Consider the following 12,804-nt stretch of genomic DNA (forward strand, 5'->3'; position numbering starts at 1 on the left):
TGTCTTGCTCAGGGACACTTCGACATGCCCAGGGCGGGGGATCAAACCGGCAACCCTCCGACTGCCAGACGACCGCTCTTACCTCCTGAGCTATGTCATTACCTGGTACAATACATGGTGGTAACATGTATTCTGATGTTTAATGATGATAAAGGAGTCCAACATTTTTATCAGATGGCATACATACTGTAGTTACAGGCACTGGTTAGCTTACCAGGTGCAAGCTACTGACAGTATTCCGCTTCCTGAAGACATACCAGCAGAAACAACTTGCTGCATAGGCTACTATATGTCCTTGAGGACACTCAAAATCAGTATTTGTTCTGCCAAGTTTTTGTAGCAACAAAAAAATCTAAACGTCTAAATTCATCTACATGAAGATTACATAACAAAACTGGCATTTAGCAGACACTCTTATCCAGAGTAACTTACACACAACGTTTTGCATATTTGACAGCATTCATTTATGCAGCTGGAAATATACTGAAGTTACTTAAGCACCTTGTTCAAGGGTACAATGGCAGGGTCCTACCGGAGAATTGAAACCTGCGACTTCCTACTGTAGGTTAAAAACCCCTTATACTGGTAGTTTCTGTAATGGTGAAAAGGTACTGTATGTAACCAAATTATCTACAGTATATTGTGCTGTTCATGCTTGTATAATACGATTCTCCAAATCAGTCTTGCTTGCATGGGTCCATGTATAGCCCACATTTAATTGTGTAAAATGGCTTGAGTTGTTGCAATGAAATCCTAATACAAACTTTCATGTCTTTAAACCTTAGAAGTTTAAAACATTTGGTGATAATTTGTAATGAACACAAGTTGACCTTGTGGTGGTGACTTATTTTATGTAATCAAATTAAATAAATGAAACCAAATTAATTAACTATTATTTTTTTATTAAATTACAACGACAGTAGAAAGTCATATTTTGAAGTAGCAACTGTGTGTTTTCTCATGGTTTGAGATCTTCTTGTGCTAGAGGACACTGAACTGAATTTAGCAAGGTATAAATTTGCAGCCCAAACAACACTAAGCATGAAAAGGCATATCCAGTTTACCTTAACTGACCAACCAGAAGCAATTCATGGTGTCAATCACTCCATGAAAACAGTCTCCATATTGAAATACATCAAACAAAGCATCCCTTATTGAGATCTGGCGCCAGATTCATCAGTAGAGCTTGGCTGAAAGGCATATTTCTAAGTGGGTTTGATTGAATACCCCTGATAATCTCTCACATTATCTGCAGAAAACTATACAACTCTAAGAATTTCCATTAAACCATCTCTCTGTCTCAGTTAAAGAACACTGCACTATGACCAGCTTAATTGTCACCCTTTCCACTTCTGTCGCTCTAGGTTGATTTTTTCTCCATTCCTAAAGCATCACTGTAGTAGTAGTTTTAACTGCAATTTTTTGTAACTCACACTATGGCCAGAATTCAATGAACAATAGCGCTTAATTTTCACTCATAAGCAAATACACATGCAAAAACAAATGCTTTCATTTAACTGTGTGGCAAAGTTAGAGAGATTTCATCCATCTCTATTTCCATTGAATGCTCTTTGTGACATTTCCTTTGTTTAGAGTGCTATATTACAATGAAAAAATTAAAAAATTAAAACGATGTAACAAAATCTTCCTGTACTGGGAGTTTGAATTTGTCTACAACTTGTCATGTTTTCAGGAGTAACAGGAACCAGGTCCCTGGCTTGCCAAGGTGACAGGAACTGAATACATCACTCTGAAACCACAGGAGTCTTCAAGCACTTGCTGTGACTCTTGTCAAACCCCAATGGAAGCAATCTGATTAAGTTCCCAGGCTTCAGCGTAGTTGCAACACGTAGCGCAGACATTCCCCCCAGAACCGCCCAACACCCCTCCGCCACTCTGACAGCTTCCAAACGACTGCGACTGCCCTCAGAAAACTGTCAGGTCGCTGCTGGGACAGCCGCATGTTTTAAAAGCTTGGGTAAACACAGGGGATTTTAAAACAAATCAATCACATAAAGCCCAGGTTTGACAGATATTTGTTATGGGGTTTAGCATGTCCCAGCAGAACGCCGGGGAGAAAGAATGCATGCTTTCGGGATGCGGTTTACAGTGTTGTGTCTGTGGTGACATATGCCTTTTTTAACCCTTGTCAGCAGGACGTGAGCACCATGCTGTCCCGGTATGTGCATGTTTGTCATCTGCAATGAGAACTTTACGGCCTCCTGACATTTCAATGGCCAGGCATGCAAGAAGTTCTTAAAGGTGCAGTGTGTAGAATTTAGTGGCATCTTGCGGAACGGACTTGGCAGAAATAGAATATAATATTCATAAGTATGTTTTAGTGTATAATCCCATGAAAATAAGAATCGTTATGTTTTTGTTACCTTAGAATGAGCCCTTTATATCTAAATAGGGAGCGGGTCCTCTTCCACGGAGGCCGCCATGTTGCACCTCCATGTTTCTACAGTAGCCCAGAACGGACAAACGGCTCTAGAGAGGACCTTTCGCTTTTTTTTTTTTTTGCGTTTTTCATTTTGTTGGGTGGCGCGAATGCACCAATTGGAAGACGAAGAAGAAGAAAGAAGAGACTGAGTGGTCATATATTGTCTTGGACAATCCGTTTGTGAAATGCATGCGCATTTGTGATGCCTGGGTACCTTCAAAAATAGCTGTGCATAATACCACGTGTTGTTTACGGTGTTGTTGCCCTTTTTAGTACGGTCTGGCTTGATTGACAATTCATTTATTCAGTAGGTGATGTTATACATTGTTAGAAAGCTTATACTATGTCTAATTTTGCTTTTGGAATAGCATTTTATTAGTCAGCATAATCAAAAGTTTTGTCATCATCGCATTCACTTACACATTCACTCTGTGGTAGCAGTAAAAGATGCTGCACTTAACAAAACATAAACAATTTTTCGTAATTTATTGGAAAATACTACTATTATTGAGGACTTCTGGGCATAGCTAAGCCGTATGTTTGCTGATAAACCTAGCTCACATCGTTTTCTGGTGGAAGACAGAAGCGGATAGAAATATATCATTGATTTACTGTCTCTGTCTCTATCTATTGAAAACAAATAAGATTTCATCATTGCTATGTTAGTATTACTCCTCAAAATATTTTGGTTAAATACGTTATTTTTGAAATTGAGCGTCTTAAAATAGGTTAGTGGTATTTTATAATGAGGATATTTCACACTGTGAATGTAAGCGTTAGTTAGTAGTGTAATAGTTTTTGTGACGATCATGTCTTTCTACGATTTACCATGCAAAGCAGCTAACGTTAGATAATTTTAGTAATAAAACAATGCCACAATGTGGAACAATTAACAATCATAATCGCTATCTTACTTGTAAGCTATGACCTATAGTTTTACAGATCAAATAACTAAATACAATTTATAAATCTATCAAGGAACCTCATGACTTGACACTTGGCTACTTGATGCTGTCGTAGACAATGACATCATTTTTGGAACTTACAGGCCACCGTAGCTTCTCCTACGTCATTGGATAGGGAGGGCTGAGGGGAGGTGAATGGGGGGGGGGGGTGTATTCAGTTGGTTGCAATCTGCAACCTCACCGCTAGATGCCACTAAATCCTACACACTGTACCTTTAAGTTAGTTTTCTTACGGAAAATCCCTTTAAAAACGAACAGGTTCCATTCCCGTGTGTGTGTGTGTGTAAGAGAGCTGCTAATGTTTTTGCCTGGTCCTTGGATGGTGATGAGACACACTTATGCTTTAAAATTCAAGAGGATTCGAAGAGGGTACATTAAAATGACACATATTCTCTATCCCCCGCTCTCAATTTTATTAGTTTAATGGGGTAGAAGTGTGACCATCTTGATCAGAGATAAAAAAGAAAACAAAATACAACAGGGTTGTTGATGTGTAAATGTGGCTGACACAAAACATAAATTGTCAGTGCCCACTTGGATGCACACTTAGCAAAATGTAAAGTGTTTTTAATATGTACATGCAGGAGAAATGGGTTTACTTGTGGCACACTATCTACTGTGAAACATTATGTCATCTGCCGTAAATTCCTACACTCTGCATAATGCGACAGTGTGGCTAGGCTCCGATAAACGGCTTATCTTAGTTTACTTAGCAATAAGCTGCCCCGGTCTGAGGTGAAGTGCAAAACCTGATAGTTCTTAGGTATCCCTGAGGAATTTACTGTGACCAGTACAGTCAAAATGTGTTATTAACCAACACAGATCCCTTTTAATCTCACCCAGACCCGCTGAGCCAACCTACACGCCACTCAAACTCAGCCAACTGTTGTTTTTGGACAGCAGCCTCAACAGTAGCCTGGGATTGAACAAACACACTGCTGCTTTCAGCCTGCATTTACACCAATCAGAAATTAGCCTCATGCAACCAACAACTGATATCAGAAGAGGGGGTGGGGTTAGTGGAGAGGTTGAGAGGGTACCTAAAGCACAAGAAAGACAGTGAGCTGAAACAATCAATCTACTTTTATTGTTCTCATTTCTGTTCTGTTTATCGCAAGGAAGATAATGGGAGACAATGATGAATATCTGACCAGTTTATAGAATCTGTGGCCAAAGCCCTTTTCACAACAGTTATGTTTGCACCACCTGAATTTACCACAAGAGCCATGGTTTTGAGCCAAGGACTGCACACGTTTCATCAGAAGCAGTGCTGTGCTCACCGGTGAAAGACAACATTAATAATTACCAGTCATACCGTTACATCACAACACTGATGTGTAGATTGAAAGGACTGCCACTAGAGCTGATATTCAACTTTTGTTGAAAAGTCATGTCCCGTACTGATTATCCTTTTCTTTCAAAACATTACTGATTTATAAACAGTGCAACTGACTAGACTGATTCAGGAGAGCACAGACGAAAAAGAGCTCTCCTCTGAAGAACACAATGCCACTTCTTAGCCCTCCACAGCTAACAAGACCTGCTTGCACAATTATGAGTCGAGGGAAGACATTTCGGGCCAGATTTACTAAAAACTTACTAGCATATGCAAAGCCGTTTAGCATATACAGAACCAATAACACAACCAATGATTGGTCATGGTATTTGTTTTGCATCAATCATTGGTTGTGTTACTAGTTTTGCACGACCTGAAAGTTTTGCACGTAGCTTAACAGGTAGAGTTGCAGGCACCCATTCAACCAGCAGGGGTAACTAGAGGACAGCAGAGACATTGAGTCCTGCTGACTGAACCCTTCCTAACCCTTTTCAATGCTACTGCTAGTTACGCATCGCCCTGTAGGGCTAGCAACCACAGTCATGGTTAGGAATCTACCTGGGACCATGGACCCATCCTTGCACTAGAATGAGGATAATGTCTTAAATGGAGGCCACCCTGATGCAGTCTTTTAAATTGAAAAAAAAGCAAAGCACTTCATCGTCATGGCAACATTAATAACATTTGCATGGCCTAAAGCCACCTGCAAAATTGAAAAAGTGAAAAGCTGTCACCTGAATCTGCTACTTACTCGTCACCCTCACCTAGCTGACATGGGTGAGGGTGACGAGTAGGGGGGGTGAATTCAAGCTGTGTGGCAAAACTAAACTGAACTTGACAGTTTACACCTCTTGTCTCGCCAATTCAAAATTTGGTTAATGGATGTTAAATGTTAAATACAAAGCAAAAAAATATAACAAAGGGACACAAAAAATTAAAGCTTATGGCCAGCTTAGAAGTGAATACTCAGTCTTCTAACACTGAAACCTCAGGCGTCAACATGAACCAGATTGAAATAGACTGAAATAGACGGAAACAGATTGAACTATACTGTGCATTGCAGCTGTGAGGCGATAATATTACAAAAGAAGCTTACTTCAGATTCAGCAGTTATGGAACTGGTTTTTATTCTCAATATTACAAAGCCTGGATCAAATATTTAAATAGATTAATATGACATCCAATGGTCACTGGTCATATATAGAAACAGTACAAGTCACAGCAACCAGAAACTGTTAAAAAAAAGAAACTATGAGCATTAGCTGCCCCACTGCTCTGATGCTCTTTATTGTCTTGTTTAGGAGGTTAAAATCCTTAACAGGATGTTCTGGCACAGAATGTGCTGCTGTGCTCACTGTGGATGTTCTACAGAGCAAAACATTACAAATACATTACAAACAGTAAAGATTCTCTCTGTTTTGGACACTCCGCATCATTGATATTCACGATGAATCGGCTAGTCAGAGTATTTGTTTTGCTTAAATAATTCATTATTAATCAGACAAGACAAATCATCTGCATGGAAAATGGAGTACAGCTGTTCTGACACCAATAATGTACACACTGTCCTTGTCAGTTCTCAGAGGGTGCTGGGTGAAATACCATATGGGGGGGGGGGGAGAGAGTACCATGTTGGTTAGGAAACTGGGTTTTTCAAATTCCAAGGTCATAGGTTCGATTCCCTGGTGAGTCACTGCTGTACCTTTGAGCAACACACTTAGCCCTTAATTGCTTCAGTAAATATCCAACTCAATAAATGGATTGTTTGTAAGCTGCCTAAGCCACTGTGAATAGCAGTGCCTCCTTAGTGCCTAAAAGTATTCAGGAAAAAAAGCATTTTCTCCAGTATTCATTGCACTATAGTAATGCTCCTACCTCTTTACCCTACAAATGGCAGCAAAATTGATTTCACTTATTCACATCATGCAGATATGAACCTGGCTCCTGATCCAGAACTAACAAATTGTGATTTGCTGTAACTGTAATTTACCAGCATTAAGGACTAGAATCTTTTACCTGTCAATTACAGGAGGTGGACAGCAATCATTTTTGCATCCGGTTATGTATTTGCTTGCGAGTTGCAATACTGCTTCCAATATACTGTATGTATTGTATGTCTCAAGACAACAGAATCTGCTAAATGCCATTAAAGTAAATGCGTAGCTCTCTAGCCAGCACTGTCTGCCTGTATAGATACTGTAGAAGAGCTGGCAGGGGAGAAACTCAGCACTTGCTGTGTGACAGTAAGCAAGCAGCACTACTGCAACAGGGACTGCATGAAGAAGCTGCTCACAAACTGCCGCAGACAAGGTCAAAGGTCACCAAAACAGCACCACTGTTCACCCCCTTGGGTAAGATAAACATTACTGTAGGTCAACGTTTTATGGTAAATACAGCTATATCCCAGAAACCCATGAAGGGTGTATTTACTGACACAATTTAACAAAACCCTTGCTGGAAGCAACCATTTTATTAGGACTTATAACACAAATAAAATACATTAGTAATGAGAGAGGCACAGGAAGCCCAAGCATACAGGCTCCTAGCACAGTGTTACCCTTGCATTACATAATCTATGACTTGGCTCATGCAAAATCTACACAAGCAGGGCCTGTTTAAATAAGACTTTTTTACTCCCTGCAATTCAAGCTCACCCTGGGGACTCACCAGTAACATAGCACTAACCCACTCTATCTATGTGTAGAGCACTAGCCTGCTCTGTCTGTGAGTAAAGTGCTTTAGCACAGTAAGCACAGAGTAGCACTAACAACATTTATTACCAAATCAGGAAATGAAGGCCGATCTAGAGCACTGAGAGACCCAGAGCTAGTGAGACACAGCACTGCCGTCCACAGCAGGGCAAGACCTGGGCTCATTAATTAAACTGCAAAGTGCTCATTTTGAAACAATGTGTGCCTCCCACATGAAACATGAGATGGGTCATCTCTGTTTGTCTTTTTCTATACAGAAACACAAATCATTGTTTGGCCAAGATGATTTGAGAAGAACAAAGAAAGAAGGCAAGAAATACCGCTTGGAAACTCAAGATTCAGTTCAGTGCAGTCCAATAACTCTATTTTTGCTGTCGGGCAAATTTTTATCAAGCCTGGTCATAACAACATAAAAAAATAAATATAGCTGCCATACAATACACATTTAATTCTCGAAAAACATGAAAGTAAACCTATACATGTAATTCAAGAATCTCTAAAAGTACAGGTTCCTTACAATAGTGGAATCGTGGGAGGAAGGCTGCATAATGTTCATTTGTTGAATCTTTTTAACAATGACCACACCCTCTCTTCCCAAGAAATCCCAGACAGCACCTTGGAATGTTACTTCCTACATCTCATCTGTGAGTGAAATAAATATCTTTGAAGTCAAGAAGCAAACTAGTTTTAGGCAGGAGTTCAAATGATCCATGGGTTGTTAAAGAGTGGTGGAAAACGGACCTGTTAAAGGTGAAATCCTGTGCATTGTCCGCTAATATGAACCATGTGATGGACATTAACCGTATTTCCTCTTGCACTTGTGGCACTATAGCTGGTACTGCACTCCATTATGGCTCCTTAAAGCTGGCTCTAGAGCTCTACTAGCACACTTATAGTTGCTTCTCTTGCCTACAATTGTTGATAAACTGATTGCATTATTCATCACTCCCTGGAGGAATTGAGCGTTTTTCCACCCAGCAGAGCCACAGTCACTGTCAGAGAGGCAGTGCTCCAGAGCCTCGGAGGCCCATGGATACTCACATTTGTAAATGTCATCTTATCATTACTGGGCAAAATACTGACCTTCACTCCTGCAGAGGCCCAGTGCACAGAGAAAAACAATGGTTCTGCCACAGTATGCAGGAATGTCTGCACGTCTAAATAAAAACTGCGAGTAAGAAACTGTATCTGACTGTGGACAGTACCTGTACAAATCAAGCCCCCAAGTCACAAAGTCTACAACAGCACCATACTGTCCAACTCACAGAGTGCATAGCAGGCTCAGTGCGTGTCATTTTCAGTTTTTGGAGCAACTCGGCTTTCAAGGGTTCAAAGAAGGCACATTATAAGCATAAGGCAACCTATTCAAAACACTGATACTGACAGTCCCATTATAAGCATGCATCTTTAGTTTAATGCTTTCATTAAAATTAAGAATGAATGCATTCAAATACGTTACATTATTTGACTCCTAAAATCTGTCAAGATTGACCCTGTCACATCCGTTTCCTTACTTCTCTACTCCGCCCTCTATTGACACAGCGGGCATATAACATTATAATAAATTATTATAGTCAAGCCTCACACTCCCTAACATCAACAGCAACCTTAACGGTACAAACATGTTCCGACTTTTGGAAAATTCCTTAATGCCTGCCGCAATGATAAAAGGGGAGAGAAAAACAAGTCTAAAATACTGAACTTTGGCAAACATCCAGTTGTGCTAGATCATGGCTAGGATACACACACCAAAGCCAAATAGCGCAGAGTTGCATTTCAAACTGAAATAAAATGTCACTCGTAATTGTTAATACTGAATGGTTCTTGTGGTGCTTCCATGCCCAGAAGTGACAGTGCTGTTCAACTCATGGCTCTATTGATAAAACTAACACAGAGACTAGCCTGACATACAATAATTAGACTGAGAGGAAATCTCAAACATCCAAACACCTGAGGCGAAAGCAATCATTTAGAAATAATTTGTATTTTTTTCCAGACGAAAATTGCAGGTGTGTATGGTTGCATTTATTTAAATAACTAAATTGCAACACACAAAGCAGATCAATGGCATTGGGGTTATGATACATAATTCTTCCATTGTTTCAAACTGGAGCAAAACATATCCAGCCCATATGCCATGTGATGTCATCGTACACCATACTTTAGGTTTGCCCACCCAAATGGTTTCTTCAAAGTGAAAAGAAATGGCAAGATGTGTGATCTGAACACTTGCTATCTGAAAAAAACATTAATTTTACACAATTATACATTAAATGCATATATGGACAAACATCTAGCAATCTATGTCTTATGGAAGGCAGGCAGGTAGCTACTGACTCGTTTATTTAACTATAACATGAAGGTTATACTCATAATGGTGAAATATTATTTTAATTATTTATGGTCACCCATATAGTTCAATTCATTTTATAGCAAATGTCACCAATATTGAGCAACTGAAAAAGTACAATTGGGCTCTTGCATTTGCATTTTTTTTTTTTTTTTTTTTTTCTAAACTAAGCTGCGCTCAAAAAATTTTGTAAATGCTTTTCTATATTTTAACTCAAAGAGGAAAAATGCTGAATGTATCATTGGACAGTGAAACTTAAGCAACAGCGGCTCCATGAGCCAATACGAGACACTATGAGCCTAAAGAACTGCGCTTCTCTTAATTACAATAGACTAAAATTATTATTGTTATATAGGTAGCCTAGCTGTCAAGATGCCAGTATATAAAGGAGTTGCTTTGGAGCGCCATGTTATAGGCTATAGACAGATAGTATGCACACAAAAACTTTTAGAGGGCTGATTTAAAAAAATGATGCGTAATATCAGACCCGGGTCTTCAATATAGTCTAAAACATTTGCCCAGTATAGGCTACTGTAGGCTACGACAACGATGGACGAAAATTTTTAGCGGGCACTAAAAATACATTTAAAAAAATAAAATAAATAAATGTAATTCATTTAAACGGAATATTGAAAACTCTTGCGGGACAAAATTACTTCAAGACACCAGTACCACCATACTGCAAAAGACTTTACTGGAAAGTATACACATAGGCTTCCGATACATACATGTAGTTAAGTACAGATTAAGCAGATAGGCTATATAACTGAAATATTGATGTTATTTTACCAATGTAGTAAATTCTAAATGACGGTGGTTCTCTGCATGAGCTTCATAAACACCTCAATAAATAAAGTTCAAGACTGGAATCCTTACCTGGAAACGGTGTTCCCGAACCCATCTCGGCGGAATCCGTGTAGCCAGGATGAACAGAAGCGCCGACGGTGATGAGAGCCAACAATAAAACAAAATAATCTGCCAGTGTAAACATACTTAGGCTATCTTTCTTTCTTTTTTTAAAGAACGAATGAAAATTATACTACAGATACAACATTGCCTCGTGGGACAAGATTATCCCCATAGAAACGCTGCATGTTCTAACCACAATTATATACCAAAGTTAAAGCTGTTCAAGGGTTTGCGTTCTTTCACGTTATCAGTGCAAATGAAAGAGGAGCACAGCGGTCAAAGCCAAGTTACTTAATAATAAATGTTTAGTATTCAGCTGTTACCATAACGTAAACTTTTAATGTTTATATTTTTTGTTATTGTTTAGCTGGTTTGATTATCATTTGTGGTCAGTTGGTCAATATTGGCTTCTTTCCGCGTCATCCACGCACACTTTGCCAGCTTTCGCACTCTTGGGTATAGTCGACCGTGGTCTCCGCCCACCACCTCGCTACAGACCAATCAACATGTTATTCTACCTCGCGAATTACCATTTTGATCACTCCGCGGCTAATTCAGAGGCGGATACCTGTGAATGTGCTAAAAGCACACTTTCAAAAGACCTGCAGGTGTGTAATGACCGCCTGTAATGACATAGAATAACCATTACCTGAAGCACCAAGCAAGGCTTAAAATGAGCCTGTGAAACAAATTTTCTGGAACAGCAGACAACTGAAGAGGTGGAGAGAAGGCTAGCCCTTTATTGCCAATAATAATAATAATAATAATAATACCTGCACAATTACAAATAGGAAGCAGACTGAAGAATGTCTGATATCACCCACTCAGTACCTGTAACAGGACTATTTCTGTATATTAATGACTTGAAGCTCTTTTGCATACAACTTAGTTTGTAGTTGTTCATAATTTAATGTCTAAATAGTATACAGGTTTATCCACACTGCACACCAGTCTTACACATAAGAAAGAGTTGGATTAAAAGGACGTTTGAGCCTGCCCAAGCTCTTACCTGTTTTACTTAAATGTAACTTTTATCCTGCTACAAATGGGACTTCATTTGCCCCGTGGACTAAAACATTTAATCTGATGTGCAAAACCAAATATAACCATGATGTTTGTTTTTTAAGACTATTATCTGGGCCTCATTTATAAAAATGTTCTTAGATTTATACTTGACCTTAGTCTTAAAATCATTTCCAACGGTGTGCTTACGTTTGATTCATAAAAGATACTGAACATACAAAACCTTGCTTACGCAGGTTCTAAGAAGCCCATTTGTAACTTACGCACCTGTGATCTATAAATCTCAAATTAACTTGACAACACCTGAACGTGCCTTACAAACAGCAAGTTCCCCTTATATAATTCTAGCACAAATGAGGGTTTAGTCAGGAATAACCATGGACCAAAAGAGAAAAGCTACATTTTTTGAAGATCATCATGTGCAAAAAAAGGTAATTCCGGTCTCTGAAAACTCTCTCCCTTCTAAAAGCACGATTTTCAATGTCTTCCAATAACGCAAGAACAGCCATGGTTACTTTTTTCTAATTTGACAAACTATTTATAGAACATCACACGCTGTTTTTAATTCATAACACCTTGCGTCTGGCAGTTAATTCCTCACACCTTTAATTGATAATGCCTATCAAATTGTTCATAAAGCTCATGCAAAGTTCACCACAGGCTTGGACGCATTATGTGTCCCAAACTGCAATACCCCTACATAACCAGCAGGAAAATAATTTACGTCAAGTCTAGACTTTGCGTAGAGATAAGATCATTTCCACGTGGTTTTCTGCGTAAGTCATACTTAAGATCAAAATTGATCGTAAGTCTGTTCTATAAATGAGGCCCCTGATGAGCATGTGCAGAAGGATCTGAATAGTTAATGGAGCCCTCTGCGTTGGGTCAAGTCTGGAATTTGGCCCCAACATCTGAAACCATCACCTTTGACGTGGGTGCACTGTAGCCTGAGCCTAAAATATCTTATGGAGTCCACGGTAATGAAGCCTTGGCTTACCCAAGGGATCCATTCATTCAGACAGAGCATCGACACCCACACCCTCGCGTGACCTCAGCGGATATACGTA

At 39.3% G+C, this 12,804-nt stretch overlaps 1 protein-coding gene across 1 annotated transcript in view; it reads right to left on the reverse strand.

The window, feature by feature from the left end:
- si:dkey-61l1.4 (collagen alpha-1(I) chain) overlaps window positions 1–12,292 on the reverse strand; it is a 102,180-nt gene extending 89,888 nt beyond the window's left edge. Inside the window, exon 1 of the mRNA XM_064354480.1 lies at window positions 10,682–12,292. Within this exon, the coding sequence (XP_064210550.1) occupies window positions 10,682–10,796 (115 nt within the window). The 5' untranslated portion in view covers window positions 10,797–12,292. The remainder of the gene's footprint in view (window positions 1–10,681) is intronic.
- Window positions 12,293–12,804: the final 512 nt, after the last annotated feature.

The sequence above is a fragment of the Anguilla rostrata genome, chromosome 10, assembly GCF_018555375.3.
Source record: "Anguilla rostrata isolate EN2019 chromosome 10, ASM1855537v3, whole genome shotgun sequence".
Classification (NCBI taxonomy): Eukaryota; Metazoa; Chordata; class Actinopteri; order Anguilliformes; family Anguillidae; genus Anguilla; species Anguilla rostrata.